At 39.1% G+C, this 26,637-nt stretch overlaps 1 protein-coding gene across 6 annotated transcripts in view; it reads left to right on the forward strand.

Annotated features, from left to right (window-relative positions):
• The window catches only part of SYT7 (synaptotagmin 7), a 256,942-nt gene that overhangs the window by 172,408 nt on the left and 57,897 nt on the right, over nt 1-26,637 (forward strand). For 2 of the 6 annotated variants that reach the window (XM_034420188.3, XM_087883376.1), the window contains exons 3-6: nt 8,263-8,342; nt 12,691-12,822; nt 13,910-14,125; nt 22,320-22,688. In XM_034420188.3, the coding sequence (XP_034276079.2) occupies nt 8,263-8,342; nt 12,691-12,822; nt 13,910-14,125; nt 22,320-22,688 (797 nt within the window). The remainder of the gene's footprint in view (nt 1-8,262; nt 8,343-12,690; nt 12,823-13,909; nt 14,126-22,319; nt 22,689-26,637) is intronic. The other 4 variants (XM_034420189.3, XM_034420193.3, XM_034420192.3 and 1 more) reach the window with 4 other exon arrangements.

Consider the following 26,637-nt stretch of genomic DNA (forward strand, 5'->3'; position numbering starts at 1 on the left):
TTTCACCACTGCCCCAGACTTAACAGTTGTTGATAAGAAAAAGAAAAACATCTGGATAGTAGGCATTGCATTACCTGGAGACAGCAGAATGAAAGAGAAGGACTGAAGAAGATAACAAAATACAAAGACCTGTAAATAGAAATAGAAGAAATATGGCAAAAGAAGGTATCTGTAGTCCAAATAGTCATAGATGCCTTGAGTTCAATTTCAAATTAACTGGAGCACCACTTGAACACAATCAGCATTGACAAATTCAGCATTAGTCAATTGTAAAAGGCAACTTTACTCGGAACAGCTCACATCCTGCAACAATATCTGTTAACACGATCAAACATACACATCCCAGGCCCCTGGGAAGGACTCAATAGGCAGACAAAAATGCCAAATCCAGTCCAAACATCTGGCTGACCCTGCAACGGGCTATAATAATAAAAGGAAGATTTAAAAATGGCTATTATTCCTCAGTAGTATTATGTGAAGGATCTGGGGTTCTGAACCTGAATGTGAGAAATGTAATTACCTAACTTGGCTCAAATCTCCTTCTGCAACAGGGCCCTTGAGAAATAATCTAACCTTGCTGCTCAAGAAATTGTGCTACAATCAGGAGATTAAAGGAGCACAATAGGGCAGCCATATTCATTTGCTTTTGTTCAGTTTTTTCAAGGTTTTTTTTGTACTCGGTGTACAACAAATAATAAGAACAAAATTGCTTTAGACAGCAGCAAAAATATATCCAGCCACTGAAGCATGAGTGACCCTTCAATAATAGTTCTCAGATGTGGATTCATTGTGGCTGGCTCATGTTTCACATTAAGCTATGGTTTGTTTAACTTTGTTTATTGAACATAGTAGGCAAGATTCATAGGAACAGTCAGACCAAACTGAGCAAATCATATGATTGTTGAACATGTGATATGTGACTCCAGCTTTCATGTTTAAAAAGCACATTTCTATTTATACGTTTATGATTTGCTGCTGCAGACAGTGTTAGAGCACTAATAAATCACAACCACCATACAAAATGTGAAGTATCTCTTAACAAAATGGCTATCTTCATATACCAAAATATCTTTCCAGAATTGTTTTTTTTTTTTTTCCTGGTTATACAAGATTTTGCCAAATTCAAGCATTTTGCCTAAAGGAGCAATTCTAGTCTTGCTCAGCTGACATTTGAGATGTTAAGATACAGGCTTGCTTAATAGCAAAAATTAGCTATTATGGGAGTGACAAAAAATAAAAATTATTCCTGAACAATGGTTTAATTATGTAAGTTCAGACTGTAAGAGTTTCAAAGAAGCTTTCATTGTTGCAACAATGAAAATTCCTTTGAAATAAAAATAGCAGTTTGAGAGAGCTGATTTTTTTTTTTAAAAAAAAGCCTAATAGGGAGAGAAAGCGCCTCCTCTAAACCCCAAAATTCATAAGATTGTTGAGGTACCATCATGGTTGCTGTTGCAGACAAAAATGTATCTAATTTCTTTCACACACGTAAGTTTGATAAAATCATACATTGTATTAAAGACTATCTTAACTCACGCTTTCCAAATTATCATACTAATTGGAATGCAACTCTCACTATTTCCAGCAATTCTTACTGTTAAATTATAATACATTTTTTAAAAATAATATGGGCTCATAATGGGATTAGTAATCTTAACTATTACTTAATAGTTGGCTAAAATTACTAATCCATTATAAACCCATATTATTTCTAAAAATATATCATAATTTTAAAAACCTTTGACATTTACTTTCTCCATTTACCTAGAAAAGCTGAAGGTAGTCCTCAGTTAATGATGGTAACTGGGTCTGTTTTTAGGCAATGCCGTCGTAAAGCACAACATCATGTGACACCCCCCACCACCACCACTTAGCAATGGGAATTCCAGCACTCCCAATTGTTAAGTAAGTCACAGAGATCATGAAGTGACCACATAGCTGGAACTTCTCCAGGAGAACTGCCTCCATCGTGTTCCTTCAGGATTTTCCATGGCTGCTCCCATCACTGCTGTAATTGAGTTCATCCACTTTGCTGGTGGTTGTACTCTTCTTCTCTTTTCTTTCAGTTGAAATTGAAGAGATACAGAATTCACACTAATACTTGCGTCTTTCTTACATTCTCCCTTAATTCCACAGTAGATGTTACTGTGCCCCTACTGCCTTATGATTTACTGACAGGACTCTTCTTGTTCAGTTGTAAACTCCTCAGTTTGCTTTAAGTCAATGTTGACTCCTGGTAGTCACCTGGATGGGTCCCTGCCATTTTCAGAGCGAATTTTAAGAAGTGGTTGGCCATTGCCTGCTTCCTAGGGCTGAGAAAGAAAGAACAATTGGTCCAAGGTCACCCAAAATTGGTTTTGTTCCTAAGGTGCGGGTAAGCACCAGGTGCCAAACTGCTTTCTATCTCAGGTATGCCATATCTTTATAGTACATGGGATAAGTGAGCCAAGGTAAGCCGAGGTGGCGCAGTGGTTAGAGTGCAGTACTGAAGCTACTTCAGCTGACTGCTAGTTCAGCGGATCAGCAGATCAAATCTCACCGGCTCAAGGTTGACTCAGCCTTCCATCCTTCCAAGGTGGGTAAAATGAGGACCCAGATTGTTGGGGGCAATATGCTATTTAGTATACTGTCTTTGGTGTAAGCCGCCCAGAGTCCTCGGAGAGTAGGCGGCATAGAAATATGACAAACAAATAAATAAATAAATAAATAAATAAATAAATAAATAAATAAATAAATAAATAATAAATAAATTGCCAGTGCCTGTCTTTTATTTATTTAGTATGATCTCCATTCATTTTATGTCCTACGGAACCCCCAAATCACTAACACCCCCCTTTCAATATTTTTTGCCTTAAATGGTTCCTCTCCCCTCATCACTCCCAAAGATCTCTGTTCTTTCCCCCCCCCCCCTTCCTTAGGCAACCTGAGTCAATCCTTTTTCACATATTTTCTATTAAAACCTCTGCTAAAAATTTTCTTCCAGTCAGATTTAAGAGACTATTACTTGAACTCACTATAAATGCAATCTTTCATATGATTTTCTGGGACTTTCCTTTCCTGATACCTCTCTATCTGTTACATTGATAATGTCTTCTCATTTTTTCCTTCTCAATTTTTTTTTTAAAAAAGCTTTTACCTCTCTTTTATCAATGCTGCTACTTATACAGTCTATATCCGTGATGGCGAACCTATGGCACACAGAGCCCTCTCTGCGGGCACTCCAGCCGTCACCCCAGCCCAGCTCCACCGCGCATGCGCGCGTATCTCCTGCCAGCCAGCTGGTCTTCGGGTGCTGTGCATGCGTGGGGGGTGGGGCGCGTGCAGAGGCGCTTGTGCACATGCACGGGGGGTGGGGTGCATGCACGGGGGGTTGCAGGTTGGGGCAGGAGGCTTTCCAGGCCCAAAACAGAGTGTGGGGGGCATGTGAGGGCCCCCCCGTGCCCCATTTTGGGCCTGGAAAGCCTCCTGCACCAACCTGGAAGCCAAAACAGGGCACATTGCATTTTGGGGGTTTGGGCATGGGTGCGTGCATTCGCGTGCATGCGCGCTTTGGGCACTCGGCACCAAAAAGGTTAACTATCACTGGTCTACATGATGGCACATCTACCTCCTCCTCCCCCTTTTTTAACTACATTTAAGCTAAAACCTCTGCTTATTATTTTTAAACTAATAATCAAAATCAAGTTTTCAACACCCATCTTTTCTCCTTCAGTATGATTAATCTTTCCTCTTGCACTTCTTTTCACCTTCGGTATGATTAATCTCTCTCTCTTGCCACTCCCTCCTATTAGAATCCCTGGGGCTTTTCTAGGTAGGCAAAAGTACCCATTGTTCATATTCAAAAAGAGTATTACCTGCAGAATTAAAACAAAATATAAGTGGGGCCACATTATCATCATTAATTTGCCAATTGGTTATATCTGTTTAAGTTCCATATCACAGAAACATGTACAATGTGCTGAGTCTCATACTGGAGAACCACTGTTTTCATAGCTGTCTAATATTTGCTGATGTGCTTAAAAATCTCAGAATTGGGCAATTCACTGAATAGTTTTTTATACAGTGTCAACTCTGACAAAACATTTGGAATGGAATGGAATGGAATGGAATAGAATAGAATAGAATAGAATAGAATAGAATAGAATAGAATAGAATAGAATAGAATAGAATAGAATAGAATAGAATAGAATAGAATAGAATAGAATTCTTTATTGGCCAAGTATGATTGGATACACAAGGAATTTGTCACAAATCAGAAAAGCTCAGGAATATTGGAAAAGCTCAGGGGGATCTTCAGCCAACACAACATACCTGCACACTTCAAACCCCAGAATACACTAAGGCAGAAGCTTGTCCACCTCAAGGATAAAACACCCAGATACAAACTGAGCAACAATACAGATTCCATTCCCAACTGTGTTGTTCAAATCCCTGGAGAGCTTCAACCAAGTTCATAACTTTACAGAGCCTGACATCTTGGAAGATTCACTTTTTACATAGAGACTTATAAATTACACCACACATCTAAACCATTCTTTTTAAGCACAAAGTGGTGGTGTAGTTCTTACCCTAAAAATAGCACATAAAAAGAAAAAACTTGCCTCTTCTCTTCCTGGCTCCAGAATGCAAAAATATATTCTGCATAGGTAGGCACACGGGTAAGTAGGACACTCATTGTATGGAAAAGGTTATTACAAGGGTCTTATATTTTAATGTTATGAATTTGATTTGTTGATTGTATTTTTTTTTAAGTTATAAGTCACAGAGGGGAATTGTATTCTTGTGGTTTGAGAGATCTATAGGCCCTATAGAAGAAAGAAATTCAGAGAACTAGTTTGGTCTAGTGGTTAAGATAGAAGGTAAAAAGTGGGAGACTGTGAGTTCTAGTCTGGCCTTAGCCATAAAAGCAAGCTGGGTGACCTTGGGCCAGTCACTTTCTCTCAACCCAACTCATCTCACAGAGTTGTTGTAAGGAAAATAGGAGAAGGAAGGTGTGTTGGATATGTTCGCCACCTTGAATTATTTGCAAAAATAATCGAGGTGGGATACAAATCCAAATACAAAAATAGATTTAGCTACATGCTATGCAATAACCACAGTATAACATTTTGCTTTGGAGTCCAGTGATTCTCAAGACTTTCTCCAAATTTAAAAGAAACATAATCTAACCACCTATCCTTACCAGCCTGATACTTCTCCAATTGTTTTATACTTCCAACAAGTATATTCTGCTCCATATTGTAGTCCTTTGCAACCGTTTCAAATTTGGATTTGCTATATACATAGCTATCTGCTATCAAATTAGCATCCTTTCTTATTATATTTTTTTAGTAAAATTGTTTATTAAGACTTTTGAAAATAAGATTAAAAACTAACTAATATAAAGTGCAGAAAAGAGGGAAAGGGGAAAAGAAAAGAAAAGAAAAATGCAAAAAGAAAGAGTGAAGCAAAATAGAGCTTCTGATTTTCTCTGCAGCAAATATAAGTACAAGTACAAAATTATATTTCACTCTATGGGTACAAAAAAAAAGCTCTTTGTCTATTATCTATTTTTTTCAAATCATCAACTCACTTAACTAATGTCGTGGTTAGCAACAGAAATTTGGGGCTCAATTATGGTCGTAAGTCAAGGATTACCTGTACAACCTGATATCCTGGTCTATCTGGAGCAGGGATAATGAAATATGGGACTTATTTTTACAAAATAGAAAGGTTTAAAAAAGATAGCTATTTAAAAGTATTAAAACATGTACATACTGGAATAATAATTACTTTAAATAACTATATATTGAATTGTAACTATTCACTGCAAAAATAATATACTATATATCCTTTTTTATCTTTTTTTGAGCATTTTCTACGTGTGTTTTTATTTAATTGACAATGTATGTATTTTTATGGGTTTTTTAAAATTTGTCTTTTGTCATTAATTTAAACAGCAATAAAAAATTTTAAAAAATCTTTGCTGCAAAGGAAATCTCTCTTTATCTGCAGATTAATTACTTCCAAAGGTGTTTTTAAAATGTGAATAGCTAGACTCTTTGTCCACAAAGGGTACATTAATTACTGTGAGCATAGATGGAATCCAATAATGTCCAGCTGTTCAACTCCCATAACAACTGCAAAAACTTTCATTTCTGCAGTTTACTCATGAGGACTGTGGGTTATCTCACAGTCTCTCTTTGACCCAGAGAGATTTCACCGGTCAGCAACTACCCTCAAGCCAGAATTCTTGCCCATAACAACTCTCAGCTCCTCTGGAGATGTTATAGTCCACCATAACCCTCACTGGAAGCTTCATCCTTTCATGTTATAAGTATTGCTGTTTGATATCAAACCTCCTAGCCAAAGAAGGAGGATGTTTTGAGTTTGATGCCTGATATGCCTTAAGATAAAGTGAAGTATATTACTCATTTTGCAGCAGAGAACATGCACAAAGAGTAGCATAGAATTGCTTTCCCTCTACACCTGTGCTTTCATCTGCTAATGGTTTCCTAATTAGCAATAATTGTCTCTTATCTGCCCCTAGAATCATGAAGCACACTGAACCTGCCATCAGAAATCACAACCAAGTGGTCTTGTAATCAAGACCTAATTAAGAAGAAAATGCAGACTTCATTATCTTATGGCATGTGTTTTGTTACTGCAAACGTAATTAATTAGAGTTCAATTAATCCAAAAATGGCTTGTTCTTTCCCTACTGTGGGTGTGATGGTAGGGAAAACAAGTTTGGTCTTTGGAGACTTCCCTTTCTTCTGTAGCATGTGGAATCCCTCACTGTGAATAGGATTCAGTCTAGTTTCCAGAAGACCAGCAGAGGGAACTGTGACAGGTGAACTCCTGCAGGCTTCTGTCTTAGTTTAGAAGCAATAAAAATAAAGGAAAAAAGAGAAACCGTGTTTCATTCAGTGTGTAACTCAGAAAGTTTCAGTACATACTAGAAGATTAATGTTAGTCCTTCAAAGTAGGCCAGGTCAGTAAACAGTCATCCTATGAACTACTGGAACTCTACTTCATTGTTATGAGCTATATCAACAGCATCTTGAAATCTTGACAGATTCCCTTCCCTTCCCTTCCTCATATACAAAAAAGACTCAAGGCAAGGCAGTCTTGAGTTTCTTCCTAAATGGAGGTTGTGGGCACCTGGATGGGGGATCTGGGACTTTATCTTCTTTGACTCTGAATGGGGTGGCACTGCCCCAGATGGATCCGCAATCCAGGGGGTTCTCCTGGACTTGTGACTCCTGCTCTAAGAGCAGGTGGCAGTTATGGCTAGGAGAGCCTTTGCACAACTTTGGGTTGTGTGCCAATTGCGGCCTTTCTTGGGTCAGGATTCCCTGAGCGCAGTCGTTCAGGTATATGCAGGGGTGAAATGCTACCGGTTTGCCCAAACCGGTAGTAAAAAAGGCTACTGGTTCGCCGAACTGGTAGTAAAAAATGTAAAAAAAAAAAAAAAAGTTCAGATGATCAGCTGAGCGATGCGCGATCGTCAGAACTTTTTTTAAAAAAAATTTTTACTACCGGTTCTCCGGAACTGGTAGTTAAAAATGCTTTAAAAAGTAAAAAAAAAAAAAGTTCCGACAATCGTGCGTCACTCAGCTGATTGTCAGAACTTTTTTTTTTTTTTTACTTTTTAGGCATTTTTTTACTACCGGTTCGGGTGAATAGGTAGTAAAAAATGCTTTTAAAAAGTAATAAAAAAGAGGCTCCAACGATCACAGCTGTGGCGCACAATCGTCAGAGCCTTTTTTTAAAAATACTTTTTTAAAGCATTTTTTTACTACCTATTCGCCCAAGCCGGTAGTAAAAAAATGCATTTAAAAGAAAAAAAAAGGCTCTGACAATCATAGCTGTGCTGCACAATCGTCTGAGCTTCTTTTTTTAACCTTTTAAATGCATTTTTTTACAACTCAGGTGAGCCGGTCGTAAAAAAATGCTTTAAAAAAGTTTTTTAAAAGCCTCTGATGATCATGCGCCACAGCTGATCACACACATACCCCGCATACTGTTCTATTTACCTTCCCAAGCCTCCTTTTGGTGTACACTGTACGCGTGCATGCGTGGGCCCACACCTCACATTTGGTGCGTGGTGCGCACTACGCTTGCGCAGCCAGCAAACCAGTAGTAATCCTGTTCAAATTTCACCACTGGGTTTATGGTAGAATTTTCTTCCCTTAAAGAATGCTTTTTTAGAGGTCACTCCCAAATTACTCCTTTCAAGTAAATATTTATTTTCTACATCTCTTTTTCATTTCATTTTAGGGCAAGCGTTATAAAAACTCTTTGGAGACTGTGGGAACTCCAGATTCCAGCCGATGCCGGAGTGAAAAGAAAGCCATTAAGTAAGTCCCAGTAGGAACTATTGGAGTGAATGGGTTTGAGGTGTTTGAGTTGGTGATTGCATAAAGCTACATCACAAGGATAGGTTTAATATTATACCTTCAAGCTACCTTGTATCTGAAAACAAGGCATTTCCAGTCATTTTGATTCCAGTGGTCCAAAAATCACATTCCTATCTGCTCCACAACCTTATTATACCAAATATACTGTACATGCAGCTATACTCCTTATACTCTTGCACATTATTCATATTGTTCACTTTGGGTTAATTGTTCCTCTCTTTCCATAAAGACCACATTGTTCTTTGACTCCCTTATCAGATAACTTTCTTTCATTATTCAGCATACTAATATTTTTCCTTGTATTAGCTTAGCATATTGACTTACCTAGATAGTGGCCTTCCTTCCTTTATAATATCCCATATCTCATTATTTTAGGGTTACTGCGTACCTCACGATTTCAAAATCTATTTAATTCTTGTTATCCATCTGCCTTCCATCCTGGCCCAGGTCCATTCCATGTACAATTATTATCTGTTCCATTAACACTTCCCCATATCATAATCTCCTATCTTCTTTTTTTAAACATAGTCCAAAAAGGGAGACCTTCCTGTTAACTGTTAGGACATGAACAATCAGCTGAACATAAATCACCCCAACAGTGTTTCCTGCTATTGTAAAACATGTCTTGTAGGCACCATTTCAAAACTGTTCATTTGTATATAAAAACTAACACATGCAAATGTTGTAAAATTGTTTTCTCTTTTGCATGTTTTATCAAACAATTTGTAAATGGTTAACCTTTTTCATCTAGACACATCCTTCTTTTTCAGATGGTATCTTCTTCCCCAATTATTAACAGATGGCAAGCTTTCTAAGAAATGCCCAATGTTATTTAATGTGTAAGCCATTCTCACTTGTTACATTCTGGTCAGTTGAAAAGATTAATGTTTCTTCCATCTTTTGACAAATGATAAATTCTCTACCTGGAAGAGCAGTCAATTGATGTTTTCAGTTTATGGTCCTCCACATCTTAATAGACTACAACTCCAAGCAGCACTGGGAACATGGCTGATAAAGAAGGGTGCTAAAAATTGTAGTTGAGCAACATTTGAACCATATGTTCCCATTCCTGCAATAGGACTTAATCTCATGGCCAGCTGTAATGTCAAAGTTAGCATCCAGAGGAATAGAGAAGATTATTATGCAACCATAGATGTTTATATGGAAGCCTCTGTAATAAGCGGTTTAGATGTACAGGTTTAGTTACACAGAAAAGAAACAAACTTATCCTTTAGACCTTGCATATGAAAACAAAATAAGGACATGTTAATAGTAACTAATCTTCTTCTGGCATATGATGCTATTGTACCAAACAGTGGGATATTAGAAACCCTTATGGTTATCTCAGTTATTTCCTTGATAGAGCAATATAATTCTAAACATAGCTCATCTGACAATGGATTATCATTCACCCAATTATTTTACTTCATATTGCAAGGATATTTTAAGGTGAGTTAATTTTTTATGATCATTGCACATAGCAACAGATCACAGTGAAATAATATTTCTCTGTCATGGTCCCATAATTTGAATTTTTTATATCTAAGCTCCCTTGCAGTGGAACTGAATATAATCTCATCTTCAGGAATTGTTAAAAATGTTACACTCTGGAAAGCATGATTAAGTAATAATTTCCATAAAATAGCTGTTTCACCTTCTGATATAATCACACAAGCTTTCCCTTGGTTCTTCTCTGACATCTGCCTATGGGATTCCCAAATCTAATTTTCTACACTAAAGAACGCTGTAGAGTTTTGAGATTTGCTTGATGACGTTCAATGGAAAAGCTGGATGAAGGAACCTTGGTTATTGGCCCTGGAGATATGGTGATTTGGTAAAAGAAGTGTTACCTTAAAAAGTATGGACACCTGCAATTCTGCCTGTACATCTTCAGATGGGTTGATAAAATCAGTTGATAAAATTTCTGTCCCTCTGTGTGCATTCATGTTTGTGCATGCCTTTATATGTAATTGTGCATATATATATATATTTATAATTGTGTATAATATATAGCTATTTATGTGGTTGTGTGTGTGAAAAATATGTATATATGTATGTTGAAGATATGTGCTCATATATACAGTCGTTTGTTAATTCCTGGATGCATGGTCTCATCAGTAGTTTATGGTTCTAGGTGACACTATTAGCCAGTCCCTCAGCTAAATCAGACCAATGGATGCCATACTCGAAGGTCATTATAAATATGTGAACCTGATAGTTATTTCCCTTGTGCTTTTGATCTCTGTAACTTATCTGGAGGTCACAGATAATTATGCTGAGGGTAGAACAAGACCATTACAAACAATAGCCCTAAAACCTTTCTTCCTAGGGACTTGCCAGTAAATAGTTACAAAGGTGAATAGAAACACTCTTTTTAACAACACTCTGCAGCTGCAAAATGTTCACATCTTAGCTCCATATTGAAAGGTTCTACAAAAACTCTGGCCCAAAGGCACTTGCACACGATGAAGGAAACGGGCAGGCAGGCAGGCATAATGGAGTGGTTGGTTTCTCTACTTTTTTGCAACAGTTTTCATTCCCCGCCCCCCCCCCCCCATTCTTGGTATCTTGTGGGTGGACCTTGAGTTCTTTGATGAACTCAGCCGTCCTTTATAGCAAGCTTTTCATCTTCCCTCTATACATGTCTCAAGAAGCCATCAAAAGGCTTTTAATTCCTGCAAATGGCAAGGACACTAGGTGAGTGGTAAGAGAAGTGGATGCAAGCAGATAGCCTGCAAAGAGCCTTTGATGTCTCTAATGAATTTGTTAGACAACCACTTGACTTCAAAAGCTATTGTGAAATCTCATATGTTGTGACTCAATTGCCATTGGAGGCACTCTTAAATTCAGAAGGAGATGGTTGGTTAGGCTCTAGCTGTTTACAGAATGGGTGATATAACCTACTTAGCAAGCACTATGAGCCCACAAATTCCAGCCTGAGGGAGATCACCCTCCTTCCGCAGAAGGAGATCTTCTGCTCCTTCTGCACAGCTGAGCAGAAGATCTACACAAGGAAATGCCACGTCCCCCAGGCTGTGTAGGCCTCTTCTTCAGGACAAGGACCTAAAGTTTTATCACTTCCCATGTTCCAAAGCTGTAATGACAAGGACAGGAAGAACATTCCAAGCCAGCCTCTTGCTTCAATTAAGATTTCTTTTTCCTGTTCAAGGGACCACTATTGCTCCTCCCCATTCCTTCAGAAACAATTTGAAGCCAACCCACAGTTGTGTTTGTGCTTATCACCTGAAAATGGCCAAGAGCAACACTGAAGGTTCTGAACTTATTTGAAGGTTGTTAGAGATATGAGCCAGGAGAATGGTTAAGGAAAGAGAATAGAAGAATGGCAATAGAAGAATGGAGTCAATGCAAAGCAGTAGCAGTCCAGGTAAAAAAAAAAAATACTAGCTTGATCTGCAATTTCAGGTACATGCAAATGACCTGGATCTGGAATACAACTATTATCATAAATCAATTAGATTCAGAACAGATTCAACTGCTGCAAAGCCCATTTGTGGAAGTGATCCTAGATTCAGTATGACAATTGAGCATTGACTAAGATTTCTCCATAACCTTGATGCTGTTTTTCCACCATCACTTTGTTATACATCTGATGAAAGAAATCTAAATAACTACTAAAGATAATTTTCTTTTGGAAATTATCTCATGGGCTTTGCCAATTAACTTATTCTCAAGGATCTTTGCTAATTGGGCAAAGAGGTGCTTTTCTCCAGTTTGATGCACAAATTCTGCACAGGAAACCGGAAAAGATTCATTCTCTGCACAACAGCAATAGTTCTAGCTAATGTTCCCACTATTTTATAAAAAGTTATTGTCCAAGATACTGCTTTGTTTTCCACACTACCCACTTTGGATGGAAAAAAATACAGAAAGGCAAAAATCCTGTCCCCCCAAAAGGAAGAGTACAGGTAAGAGACAAAGTAGAATCCTGAGGGAACAGTCTTAGAATCATTTAACAGAGGTTTCTTTAACACGAATCCCTCTCTCTCTTTCTCGTTCTCCCTTACCATCAGCTCTGGAGATGCCTGCTCCTATCTTTTTTCAGCTTTGCCTTACCTATATATCATCTGAGTGTGTATGTGTGTTTGTGTGGACACATGGGTGTAAGGCACAGAGCTTTACCTTCCACAGGAGGAGAAGTCAACACTAACCTTGCTGTCTCTCATTTGGGTTATTTTTTTTTTCTCCTTCCTCCCCTTGCAGGAATTTAGATTCTCTCTCTTGTATTTCCCTTTGTTTTTTTTTTCTCCCCTCTCACCGGCTGATCTAGTGATCTAGACAGAGACTTTTGGAATAACAATGACAACACAGTGCAGCAGAAATGGAGTTCCTACCCTCCCAAGGAGTTTATACTAAACATATCACCTTACGCCCCATATGGTGATCCACGACTTTCCCTCAAGTGAGTCTCTCTTTAACTGATTTGATCATACATAGTGAGTATATGCACACCTCTTTCCCACTTACCCCTCCCTGCTTTCCTCTTCCCCCTCCTCTTCTTCCCCTCCCCTGCACTCTACTCCCTCCCCATGGACATATGGCCATGGAGACGAGCAACCCCTCCTCCCTTCTCTTTCTATCCTGCTCTTTCAGTGGTTCACAACTACTGGTTGGTACCCTTGGAATATCAGACTTGTGTTTCCATTACTCCAGGAACTCTCCTATTACCTGGGGCTCAAATTTTGGTCCCAGTGAAATGGAAAAATATTGTGCTGGTAGGTTTGTTGAAACCAGATTAAATAATTGACTCATTAAAATTTGAAGTAGTCAATCATACAACCGATTTAAAAGGTGGGTTTGGACCTAACAAATCCATTATGATTTCAGCCAACTGAAAGGGTTGGCACTGGATACCAACTTAAACCCTTAAATCCATTTCAAAAGCCATTGCATTCCTTTTTTACTTAAGGTCTTAGCCCAGGCTTTTCCCCTGCTAGGCTTATATGGTGCTTCCAGTGGTTTGAGAACCATGCCTAGCAACTCACTGAGAAAGGTTAGCACCTTCCCTCCCTGTACCCTGGTTCCTTTGGCTCTCCTCTCCCTCACCCACCCACTCCTTTTCTGCAGCACAGGATGGGGTTGCCCGTTTTGGTCACCCTCTCAGCGTATTCTCTGCATCTGCACTGTGTGGTGGTGGTGATGGTAGTGGTAAGCTCTCTCACTAACATTGCTTTTTTTTCTCCCTTCGCCTGCACAGTGCCTCTCCTAACGATCTTATCCATTGTTCAACCCTTCGTTGTCTATGGAATTAACTTTGGCTGCAATCATAACTTCACAAGCCAGGGCTGCCTGCTGCCTTTGACTGGGACAAAGGCTCTCATTGGCCCTTTCTTTTGCAGTGCTGATCTCTCTCTTTCTCTCTGTCTGTCTGTCTGTCCCTTGTCTGTCTCTCTTTTCTCGTTCTCTCTCTCTTTCTGTCTGTTCTCCTCTTCTTCATGTGACCTCCTTCTCATTGCCACCTGCCACCTCTCTTTCCTGACATACCATAGTGGCTCATTGCTGTCAGGTGCAAAGTTGGCTGCCTCAGCCACAGCTGGGTTGGCAGGAGAGCGAGAAGGATGCCACGGAGAGAGGCAGCAGCTCCGAGAGGACGGCATGAAGAGCAGCGTGTCTGCCCACAGCGAGCCCAGCATTGGGAAGGCGGGGAGAGGCCGATGGCAAATGGTGCAGAGCCACCTAGCAGCAGGGAAGCTCAGCTTATCCAAGTGAGTGAGAGTGCATCCCAGGCCTGGCATGACCTGTCCTGCTGGCCCCAGAGGCATTGCAGCTAGGAGCATGGAAGATAAACATGTCCAAATCCCATAATGATCTTTCTACTGAAGCCCAGACAAGCACTGAAAAATATAAGGGCTGTCATAATGACACTATAACAGAATGATCATAGTGTGGTGGGGATAAATAAATCTTGAGGCAGGTGGTTGTGTTCTTCCCAAAAAAAAAAAAAAGGTGGTTAAAGGCTTGAGAGAAGAGCTTTTTGATTTTTTAATGCTTTGAGATAGATTGCACATATATAAGCATGTAAAAGCTGGTCTCTGGTTGGGTCAATCTAAAAGTCTTTCGATAGACAGCAGCTTTTTCATCAACAGCTATATTGCTGGGTCCTTTAGAGTAAATATACTGTGAACCACAACATAATTCTAGAGTATACTCTTTAGTCATATGATTTATTCCCATCCTTCTGCAGTCACAAAATCATTCGGTACCTTGAACAAAAAAAAAAGGGTTCATGTAATCCATCAATTTCTAAATCTAGCTTGAATCCAGCTTTCATTGTTTACTCTTTTGCAAGAGAATCTCATTGCAATATCTCAAAACTGGTGAGCTGTTGTAGAAGAGAAGGAACAACTGACTAGTAAAGCACTTTTTGTATCAGATATTCCCTAAGGAACTCCCTCTAAGGAATTTATCTGTGAAATCTATTATCGCATTATGTTCTTAGTCACAGGCCAAAGACTGATGACCTGGAATAGGGGTTGTACATTTGATGTTAGATAAATTTCTTGTAACTAAACGGGGGGGAAATTGAGAGACTGGAAAATATCTCAGTTATCCATAATTTATTGCATTTGCTTCCTTATTTTCATCACTTTTTTAAAAAGCATCTGACAAGGAAGAAAGAAACAATGGAAGTGGAGTCTGATTAAATTCTAGTGTTAAATATAAACTTAAACCCTAATGGCCAACCTTCTCTTAGTAAGGATTCTTTTATGGAATCATTAAGATAACTTGTAATTTACCAGACATCTGGTTGACCACTGGTAGTCAACATCTTACAATTTTAGTATTGCCAGACTCTACTCCTCTTATTGCCTTTGTGGTTCACGTGCTTTGATTAAGTAAAGGAAGACAAGAGAAACAGCCTCCACTTACTCTATGTGTGACAATACGGATTGGGTCCAAGAAGAAAGATCAAGCTAGTAGAAAGGAGAACAGGCAGAAATAAAGGTCTTGCTAGAGAGGGATGGCCACTCCAGAATCTTTTCCTCAGAACCTCCTAAAAACCTGAAGTGCAAATTATTAATAGTTATACATGGAGAAAGTTGCACATGATGAAAGAGCTTTGGTATATCTTGTGCTACATAGTTCCCACCCCTGAGGCAAAGACACATTTTGGGGCAAAGGCAGTTTCCATATCAGCATGTGCTGCTTTGATGGAAACAGCATACAAATCTCATGCTGTACGAAGTAATAGGATAATGATTTTATCATGGATATTTCTAGGCTGCCAATCGTTATTTTCAAAATGATTATATTTCATTAGCCCACTGAGAATGAAATGTGCTTTGCTAAATCAGTATTAAGGGCTTGTAAGCTTGGAGACACCATAGCCAAGCTCACCTTGCTGCTTCTATGACTTGCACAATTACATTATGGCTCTTCTCAGGATCCATGGAGTCCAACACATTTGTCAGTGACCCAGTAAATCTTGCTCTACTGTCTGTCCTCCCCACCAGACCCGTTATCAGACTAGTGTCTCTAAATTCCAGTTTCAGCAAAAGGTTCCTCAAGCTGGATCTTTTTCATTTCCAACAATTTGGAAACTTTCTTTTAAGAGTTTTTAAGCATATGTGACAACTCCTTGATAGAGTTCATGGACTTCAGCATGGTCAATATAGGATCTCTGTGGTTTCCTCTCAAAGCAGTGATCTGCTTAACTTACACAACGTGTGCCCTGGGATCATTTTGGAATTGTAAGGAATCAGCATCCCTTGGGCAGCTCTTCTAATCTCTAGGTCTTCCAAGATATAGCTTTATATATGTTAATGAATACAGAAATGTGTGAGGGAAGTTGTTTTGTAATGCTGTTTCCCACTCTATTCTCAACTGCAAGATCATGGTATCTAAACAGAGTAATATCATCAGAAATACATGTCCCTATCAGAAGTGGCTTGGATTGATTAGATTAAGTTGGAAGATTTCTTATTCCTGTGATAGAATATTTTATCATCCCCATAACGGGAAGCAAAGATTTGTCCTAAGAGATATATGTACCCACAGAATCATTCACTCTGAAGACTACCAGTACCATCAATTGCTGGTCTTACAGCTACCCAGAATGTACATGTAGCTCAGTTTACTTTCTTAGACTGTATCTTTTAAAACCATTGGATTTGTGATACCTTCCAGGACTATTTCAAAGCAAAAAAAAACCAGGTTCCCTCTATTCTGTCACCATTTATTATCATGCCAAAAATGTAAATGAATATTTGGGGAAGAGAGTATTTATCCAAGGTGTAAAAGAATACATAAGCAGTATATTCATATTTTCCAGACATTTAGTCCCAGACCTAGAGGCTTTTTGATCATATAGCACTTTCTGTGGAGTAAATCAACCTGATATATATAGATATATATATCCCTCCTAATGAAGACTCTTGTCTCGGTGTCTGGCATGTGCGTTTTTGTGACTGAGTGCTACTGTGCTTTGTCTGTCTGTCTGAGATATAGCCCTTCTGTCTGTCTGCTTGCACAGTGGCCTTGTGATAGAAACTGGATGGGAGCCATCAGAAGTATCTGTTATATATGTCAGAGGGCCGGGTGTGGCAGGTACAGACCTTAGAGCACTGGGGCTTCTTCCTACCCATCATTACCTTGATAGAAATGCATGTGTTCTGCTTACTCCCAGCTCAGGGGAGCCAATTTTAGTTTCCTATGACTGAGAGGCAGAACTAATTTAGGATTTAATAAAAAAGAAAAAAAACAGAAATGAGGTCACTACATGTGGAGCAAACAGGGAGGAGAAAGGCTGATTTCTGCCTTTGCCAAGCAGGAGTAGGTTAAGCTAGAGGCAGCCAGTACATAAGCAGAAGTACTTAAAACCTGGACCAAAGTAAGAAATGGAGAGAGATGTAACTCATTTCTTACAAAGATTTTCACAGTTCTTTCTTTCTTTCTCTCTCTGCCTCTATCTATCTATCTATCTATCTATCTATCTATCTATCTATCTATCTATCTGTCTATCTATCTTCACATCTTCACCCTATAAAAAGTCAACCATTATTTTGTTATGATTTCCCTAAGCAATTCTGCTGATTTGAGTAAAGATGGTTTCAGGCCAGGGTCAGCAGCAGGCAAAATATGCTACCGTGTTTCCCCAAAAATAAGACCCTGTCTTATATTTTTTTTGAACCCTGAAATAAGCGCTTGGCCTTATTGCCATGCACTCAAAAGCCCGATTGGGCTTATTATTGGACCTGGATACCTTCGAGACCGTCTTCTGCCACCAGTAGCCTCCCACCGGCCAGTCCGCTCCCACAGAGAGGGTCTCCTTAGGGTGCCATTGGCCAAATTATGTCGGCTGGCGACACCCAGGGGGAGGGCCTTCTCTGTGGGAGCCCCTGCCCTTTGGAATGAGCTGCCCCCAGAAATTCGTAAAATCTCTGATCTCCGTGTATTTCGCTGTGCCCTCAAAACCTTGTTGTTCCGCCAGGCTGGGCTATCAAGGTAAAGATTTTAATTGGGTTTTTAAAAATGGGATTTTAAATTTGGGGTTTTAAATTGAGCCTATCATTTAATAATTTTAATTATTTTTAAATTTTGTCTGTCTTTGTGCTTTTAATCAGGCTGTACACCACCCTGAGTGTACACCCTTCGGGAGAAGGGTGGTATAGAAATTAAATAAATAAATAAACAAATAAATAAATAAATAAATAAATAAATAATTATCAGAGGATGTCTTATTTTGGGGAAAACAGGGTAGATCCCAACTGCTATGAGATCTTAGTTTCTGAATATTCTTAGTTATACTTAAGAACTGGTTTGGCTTTATTTTATACACAAGTGACATATGACTATTTTGTGACTACTCACCCCATCTGGCTGCTCTAGAAAAAAACGTTAGGAGCAATAAGACTGGTGGGTGATCAGCTGACTGTGCTCCTCTCTGCTTTCACATGTTCATCTTCCTGTATCAGTGATTGGCTGCCTTTGTGATATACTCAGACAAATGGCTAGCCATGCCTTTCAGGGAATACTGTACCCAAAAGTATCTTTCCTAATCGGAATAATTTCACCAGTTTGCTTATTCAACCACTCCGTCGTATTCTGCTGCTTTACATTTGGTCGTGCATTTTCCATACTTCTTTTTGGCCTGTTCAAAAGTCCAGTTTTCAGTTTACTTGCAAGCATGGTTGTTTATAAATAGAGTTCAAGTATTACCCTGTTTCCCCCAAAATAAGACATCCCCTGATAATAAAACTAATCGGGCTTTTGAGCACATGGCAATAAGGCCAAGCGCTTATTTTAGGGTTCAAAAAAAAATATAAGACAGGGTCTTATTTTCGGGGAAACACAGTATTATTTTTTTAAAGACGCTAAATGGAAACATATTCTACCAAAACAAATATTCTGTGTTTCAAATAAACGATGCAGATGAATGGTCCTTGCAATCTGCCATTGATCTCGATATTGGAGCTTTTTTGGGGGGGGGGATGTAGTATTTGAGGCAAGAATAGATGTATAAGATAGCTTTGTATATAGACCTTCCCATATTCAGCCCTGCAGGTAGGGCTGGAGGAAGAAACCTGTCTGAGTCCCAGGCAAATCAATGGAGATGATGAAGTTATTTGATATGAGGTGACATCCTCACCCCATCCACCCTCACCATTCTTCCGATATTTCAATAATTTAAAACTTGCACAGCATATTTAATTCCTAGCAAAATATGCAAAGGCAGCTGCATAGTAAATGAACAGCCTTGATCTTGAATTCTTTATAATCCCTGCATGTTTCCTTCTGCGTTGTCTTATGTCATTATGATCAACCATGCCTGTTTTTCTCTTGTTGTTGGCTGTATGGGTAGCTATGTTGTGCACTGTGTTACTCAATGGCTTGTCCTGTGTGGTTAGTTGTGACAGCTTTCTGTACTTATTGTATTGCCTTTCAAGCTATACGTTCTGTCCTGTGCTTCACTGTCCACAGGCTACAGATCATACCTACACGAGTTCACTCACATCTACAGGTGTGTGGCCATCTTATATTTTTCCCTCCTATCCCTCCTGGTTTTTTTCCCAACTAGGCGACTAACTACACGTTATGTGCAGATGCATCTATTAGAGTCAATCAATCAATCTTTTACAGGTAGTCCTCAACTTATGACTACAATTGAGCCCAACATTTCTGTTGTTAAGTGATACATTTGTTAGCTGAATTTCGCTCCATTTTATGACCTTTCTTGCCTCAATTGTTAAGTGAATCACTGCAGTTGATAAGTTAGTAGCCCAGTTCTTAAGTGAACCTGACTTGTCCATTGACTTTGCTTGTCAGAAGGTCACAAAAGGGGATCACATAACCTTGGAACATAGCAATTGTCATAAATATGAAGTAGTTGCCAAATATCTGAATTTTGATCATGTGATGCTGCAAAGAGCGTAGCTTTGAAAAACAGTCATAAGTCACTTTTTTCAGTTCCGTTGTAATTTTGAACGGTCATTAAATGAACTGTTGTAAGTTGAGGACTATCTGTATTACAGTCACAGACCAGAATTAAAAATTAAAACATTAAAATAAATAGAACAAAGCAAAATATAATACTATATTACAGTTAATGGTGAGATCATCAATGGGCAGCCAAAGACTGCCCAATTTTACAGATAATATAGTAGAATTAAAGAAGCTGTATCCTACACTGATCTGATAATAATAAAAGAGATCAGAATTCTCAGATATTTTACCAGGTAAGGAATTATGATTCCATGAATCCTCATAGAGGGTACAATATAACAGGACATGAGTTGTGGTTTCAATCATCCCTTTTCCATAGGGCCACAATCTCAGATCATATGGGACATTTTTGTATTGGTCCTCCAGAACTGCTATGAAGAGAGCATTACAACATGCTAGAGTTAGTGCACTCTGAAATTTAGAGACTGTTGTATAGGTAGCTGGCTTATGAGTTGGGGGGGACTGACTGCTCAAGAAAATGTTCATACATAGAGCAGACACCTATTAGAAGGGTCTCAGTACCATTTTAGTTTCATGACTTTAGAAAAGTCTCTTTCGAAAATACAGTTGACAACGCATACAGGTTATTTTAAGTATTTTAAGATGGGTGTGCCATTTCTTCATTATATTTGCCTCACCAAGAGGCTCATCCAGGTTCCTTGTGTTTTTAAAAGGCAGACCTTTTACACTCCCTCTGCTTTTGGACTCCCAGCTTCCTTTTCTGAAATGGTAATTCTTACTCAGACAAATACCCCTGGGCCTCTCTCACACTCTCTATAGAGATATGTGTGTATATCACGTGTAGTTAGACTCCTAATGGCCACTCCAAGCATTACATTTTTCAAAAAAGACCTGCCTCTTAAGAGATTTGCTTAAAAATGTATATCATGTAGGTGCACTCATTGAGAAGCTGTTCTTGGCTGCAGATATTCTTCACTGAGTATATGCTCAATATTGCACGAAAATGTATAACTTTGTGAGATGCAAAATGACCTCCAAATCAAATCCACTAACGGCCATAATGGGGGGGCGGAGGCTGCAATTTGTCTGAATCCATAGAGATAGCCCTATGATCAAAAACTGTAAATGTCATCCAGTCAGGTAGAGCCACACCAGAAAACAGTAGCACTGTTTTTCAGACAAGAGACAATGGGCTATTTACTATCAAGAGTTACGAGGAAAGCTTAAGCCCAGATTTTTCTGCCTTATGATGTGCTCCTGAGTTGCTTTAGGAGGATGAGCAAGATGTGATGGCAAGAAACCTGTGGTGTTAAGCTCTGGTCCTTACCAAACAGTCAAGAAGTAAACAAAGTCCATTTCAAAGAGAGCTAGGGCAAAATCAATTAGTTAAATCTTCTCTTCATTAACTCCTCTGCTAAAATGAAACACTTATAGATACATACTCATAGTTCTACAGAACCCTTTCCTTGGCTTCTTTTTCCCTAGCTGACCAAAATTAAGCTCAGATGGGAACAGGGGGATAGTAGCTACAGAAGAGTGTCATTCATAAATAGGAAACAAATGGTGAAACTCCTGCTAACACATCTTGTCTTCCTTTAATTCTAGCAACTCTTTGGCAATGACAGAAGCTTGAAGAAACAGACATGCTAGCAGCAAAGCTACTTCTTCCCTCACACTGTTGCCTCAGTTTCCTTGCTCAAAAAGGAGATAGGACAGTGTTCAGGAACAGCAACATTAAACCCAACACTCCTGTAATAATAATAAAAAAACCTTGCCTTAGTTGTAGGGATGTCACTGTTTCCTGGGGCTTTCCAACAAGCTGTAGAATGTATGTTTCTGGTTATCAGGCAGTTCTCAAAAGCATATAAAGCTGACAGTAAAGAGGATAGACACCATTTTTACATGTAATTACCTAAGAATATTATGATGTGCTCTGGAGGACAGTGCTACACCTACTCAAGAGAAAGATGGGGCTGCAACTTCACTTGGGGTGGGGGAAACAGAGCAGGGTGTGTGACAGTTCTGAAAATCTCCACCATTTCAAGGAACAGCTTCAGAGGGAGCCAATAGGGAAAGCAATTGTGGAAAGTGTCACATGTCACAAGCAACCCAGCACAGGCACCAGGGAATTTGCCTTCAGAAAGCAGTCTAATTAGTTTTGAAATGAGGATTGGCATTCTGACTCTCCTTACAAGCTTGGGAGAAGGAAAAAGAGAAGTGGCTTGTGAGCACTCTCATGCTGAACCCCAAGACTGGAAAGGATCTTGTGATCATGGAAGGGTACAAAATGGCCACAAGGCAGGAGACCTACGCTGCCAAAGATTCAGAATTAGAGGCACAGCTCCCAAGGACAGTCTGTCGCTTCCAACCATGCCTGGCTGAGAGAATGCTGTGCTGGGGCATCTTCTCTTTAACACTCTGCTTTTCCTTCCTCCAATTTTGCCCCTTTACCTTCTTCTCCTTTTTCTCCTTTTCCTTGCCCTCCACCTCCGTAAGTTTTGAGGATTCCACCATGTCCACAGCCACTACCCTTGAGTATATCCCCACCTCAGCAGGAGACCCGAAATGCCAGCGCCCGCGCACCCTCTTGCGCCAGCAGAGCCTCCAACAGCCACTCAGCCAGCATCAGAACCCCAGCCACAGCCAGCCCACCACCAGCCAGAGCCTGGGTCACCTGCAGTCCCACACCAGCTCCACCTCAGCCACTGGCAACCCTCGGGGCTGTCGGAGTGGGCAGTCACGGCAAGGGACCTCCGCTGGCTCCAAGCAGAGGACAGCTGGTGGCCGTAGCCGCTCCAACCCTGGGAGCTGGGATCATATGGTGGGGCAGATTCGGAACCGAGGCTTGGATATGAAATCTTTCCTGTAAGTTTCTTTGCTCTTTTCACTTTCTTTCTGTGTGACTTGCATTTGTTTATTGTTCAGTTTGGTGAACGTTCACTTGATAACTGTGCTGCAGTTAGCTTCAAGCTGATTGCAGACAAGCCAATAATTTGCCTGCCTTATTAGTCTGTCCTTTGTTGAGAAGCAACTTCTTTCTTTAAACTCCTCAGAACTGGCAACATGATGTGGAAGAGTCAATTCTCTCAGTACAGAAAAGACACTTCCTAATTCCAGAGAAGGAGGTTTTCCTTACTCTTACCTATTGCAACCATTCTAGTCCTTATGCAGTTTCATTTCTTAACCTTTCTAAAATGCTCAGTGAAAATCTTCAGATGTTTTTCACTTAACAGCCACAGATAAAGACTTTGCTGTCCTCTCAGAAAACAAGTACAGCATTAAGTGTTTAGAATATGGAGAACAAGGTCTCAGAATAAGGGTCAAATTAGACAATCTTCTAATTTATTCTCTGTCCGGGTAATGTAATTTTCTGCATCATTTGAGCAACACGGGGGGAGGGTGGGGGTGGCAGTAGAATTGTATAATTGTATCACATCCTCAAGTTTTCAGAAGCTAATTGGGGGCTTCAGGGGCTAGAAGAAAGAAGCCACAGCCACAAGTCTGCCAGTAGCCTGTGGAGTGCAGTTTGATCACCTCTGCTGATAAAGGACAGAGCCATGCCACTGACTCTTGAAGGATCTGAACTGCCTCTTCTCCCTAGAATAATTTTGCCTTGAGTGGGAAGAAGAAAACTAAGGGCTAAAGGAAAAATCTCTTTTGTGCACTGACTTTACAGGAGAGCTGGCAAATGTCTCTGAAAGGGGTGCTTCGCTGCCTCCTTCTCCTTCGCAAAGAGTTGGTTTTCTTATTCATGACATCCTGCCTGTCCTTCTTGCTGTGAGCTGTAAAAGAAGATTTGTCAGAGCAGTTTGAAGTGTGCGTTATTTTTAATCTGTTTTCAATACTTTCCCTGTTGATGACAGTTTCTAAATTCCAAGCCCGGAGAAATAATCCGAAGCTTTGCTCTTCCCTTATCAAGAGGTGTGACAAAGTCCATTATTTTCTTTGGAATGGGGTACCGTCAACTATCCTTTACGTTTGGTTTGCCTGTACAATACTCTCTCTATCATCTTTTGATCTAAATGGGACATAGCAAAGCGAGGTTGTGGAGTATGTAAATACTATGAAGTATATAGACATGTCTGTACTTGTCTTGTGTGTTTCCACACCTGGAAAATCTGTAAGTTGTATTTTATATTCCAGTAGCTGAACACTCCACTCATATTTACATCTAGCTGCACATCACTGACAATACAAACACAAACACATCTATATATTACTAGCACTAATATATTCTGCTTTCTTTCACTGATAGTCAGGAATAGTTGAGATCAAAGATTCACATACACATAGAGATAATTGGTTTAGCCAACAATACATTGTTTAGTGAACCTTACCTCATAATTATGTTTCAAGGTGCATAAAATTAAAACAGCATAACAGGTCCAAACTTGTTAAAAATCTTTCGGTAAATCAGCTTTATAAACACTGTTGCAAGAAATGGTGTCTGTAGTGTTAGGAGAACAGAGCCATCATAGAGCCATCTTATAAATGTATTATATAGGAATAGTGTTAATTACTAATAATTGCTGTTGTCTTTAGATATGCATATATTCCCAAATAGAGCTAATAGACAGTGATGAGGTACCCTTGATAGTATAATGTCTATCAAACTTTGTTGCAAATAAACATAATGATTATGAGAATGGTAGCAGGATTGAAAGGTAAATTACATTATGAAAAATCAGAGGCAATTAATGTATTTAGTGAGAAGAAGATTAAGAAGAAGGAAAAATATTATTTAGAAGTAAAATAGAAGAGAGAATTACTCACAGAAATCAAAGAAAGTAATGTGCAAAGGCTTTTCATTTTAGAAAATATTTTGGCAAAATATTGGTAGAATATTTTAATATTTTAACTTTAACATCAGCATTTGAGCAATGTAACATTGGTAGTAATATCTGATGTTCTGAAGTTTTCAGGGAACAGCTTGACAAATATTTTTCAGGGCAGGATCTTATCCAAGTTGGTGTTTAATGACGTTCCTTCTAGCTTTTTTTAAATTAATTATTACATTTAAAATATTCCTTAAGTGCTTTATTAGTGTAACAGAGATAGCAGCTATTCTTCATAGATGCTTTCTCTAAAAGATAGATTTTTGTTGGAACAGGAGACAACAATCTCTTGCTTTTTCCCCCAGGCTAGATTTTTCCATTTATTTACCAAAGAAAAAAGTAGCTGGATGGATTGATCTGTCCAGCTTGAATTGGGAATAGACATTTTGAAGAGAGATTGAACTCAGTTGTGCATAAATGAGGCTGCACTAAATACTTTTGTCAAAGATTTCCAATAATGGGGTCCAATATTTAATTGATTTATATAGCAGTGTTTCCAGTCTTCAGCCGAAACATGCACATTATGATGATTTATCAATACAACAATGTCATGATACCCGTATATACAACATAATCAATTTTAGGCAAGCCACTCAATATGTTTTCTTTGTGCTGGTTTTTATCGATGCCAACCTTAAACAGTTTTCCATCATTGGAGCTAGGGAGAATTTTTTTTCTATCCATGCTAATTAAATTGTAGGCAGTTATTTTTATTTTTTTAATTTATTTATCACATTTGGAACCTCCTGTCTCCCTCACAGAGGGACTCCAATAGTGACAGTGATGGTAGTGGTGCTTTCAAAATTATATATTTATCCAAAAAAAAAAAAGCTCAGAGTGGTTTACAAAGAAATTCTAAAAAATAAAGATACAGAATATCATAAAATGCAGCATTCATATAATAAGATTATGATGAAATCCAGAAGAGTCAAAGAGAACAAAAGATAAGGAAGAAGTGTCCAAAAATGACTTTAAAGAGGACAAGTAAAAGTAAAATGTGTTTGTCTGCTACCGAAAGAGCATGATAGATAGTGCCAGACGGGGCCTTTAAGAACTGTGGAACAAATTCATTTATTCATTTTTGTTTCTCTTGTCTTACAGATAGACATAGTGATATATAGAGAGAGGCATAGAGATAAAATTTTACAGAGCCAGTGTTTTTACTTCCTAACCAATCAGCTCAACATCTAAAAACCATCGGAGAAAAGCCTACAATCATTTAAGGCAGCAATTTTGAGAATTCCAGCTGAATAGCCTGAGCAACTCTTCCCCTCCAATTAATGAGGAAGTGCCAAAAAAAGAAAGCATGGTTCCCTCCCCATTCTTGTTTCCTTCCATGGTTGTCTTGGGGAGCTTTATTTAAAAGGCTCAACTGCACTACATAAATTAATGGCCAAATGGCCCTCTGTTCTATTTTGAGACTCCAGAGAAATGGTGGAATATCCCTACAAAGGCTTTGCGGCATTGAGAGAGGTAAAGCCTGAGAGATGGACAATAGGAATCTGTCTATCTTGCCCAAGCATCTCAAATCGCCTAAGAGAAGTGACGAGGCCAAAGCTCTATGTAGAAAGTGCCTCTAGCTTTCTCTTCATTTACATTGTTCCTGGTTTATAGATGAATTTCATTTGAGCTCTGGGGGATTGTGGTCCTCTCTGCACAGCATCATTTGCTTATTGATTGGAAAAAAAGCTTCCACTAAATAAGAACAAGCTACTTAGTCCAATTGATGTTCCTTCTCAAGAAGCTACAGCTTTTAAATACTCTCACTCTCCTAGCCCAAACAGTAGAAAAGCCAATACCTTTAGGTTTATATTTAAAAAGAAATCTGGGTTTCCTTGTATCCAGTGTTGATGCATTTATCCTTTCCAGGCCCAAAGGAGGCTGAAATAATAAGGCCTTAATGTCTGAAGTCAGCAGGCAAATTATTCGTTCTGACAAAGATCACATCTGCACCTTTTAAAAAGAGTTCTATATGTTAC

This window comes from Pantherophis guttatus, chromosome 1 (assembly GCF_059756535.1).
Source record: "Pantherophis guttatus breed Tessera chromosome 1, ASM5975653v1, whole genome shotgun sequence".
Lineage (NCBI taxonomy): Eukaryota > Metazoa > Chordata > Lepidosauria > Squamata > Colubridae > Pantherophis > Pantherophis guttatus.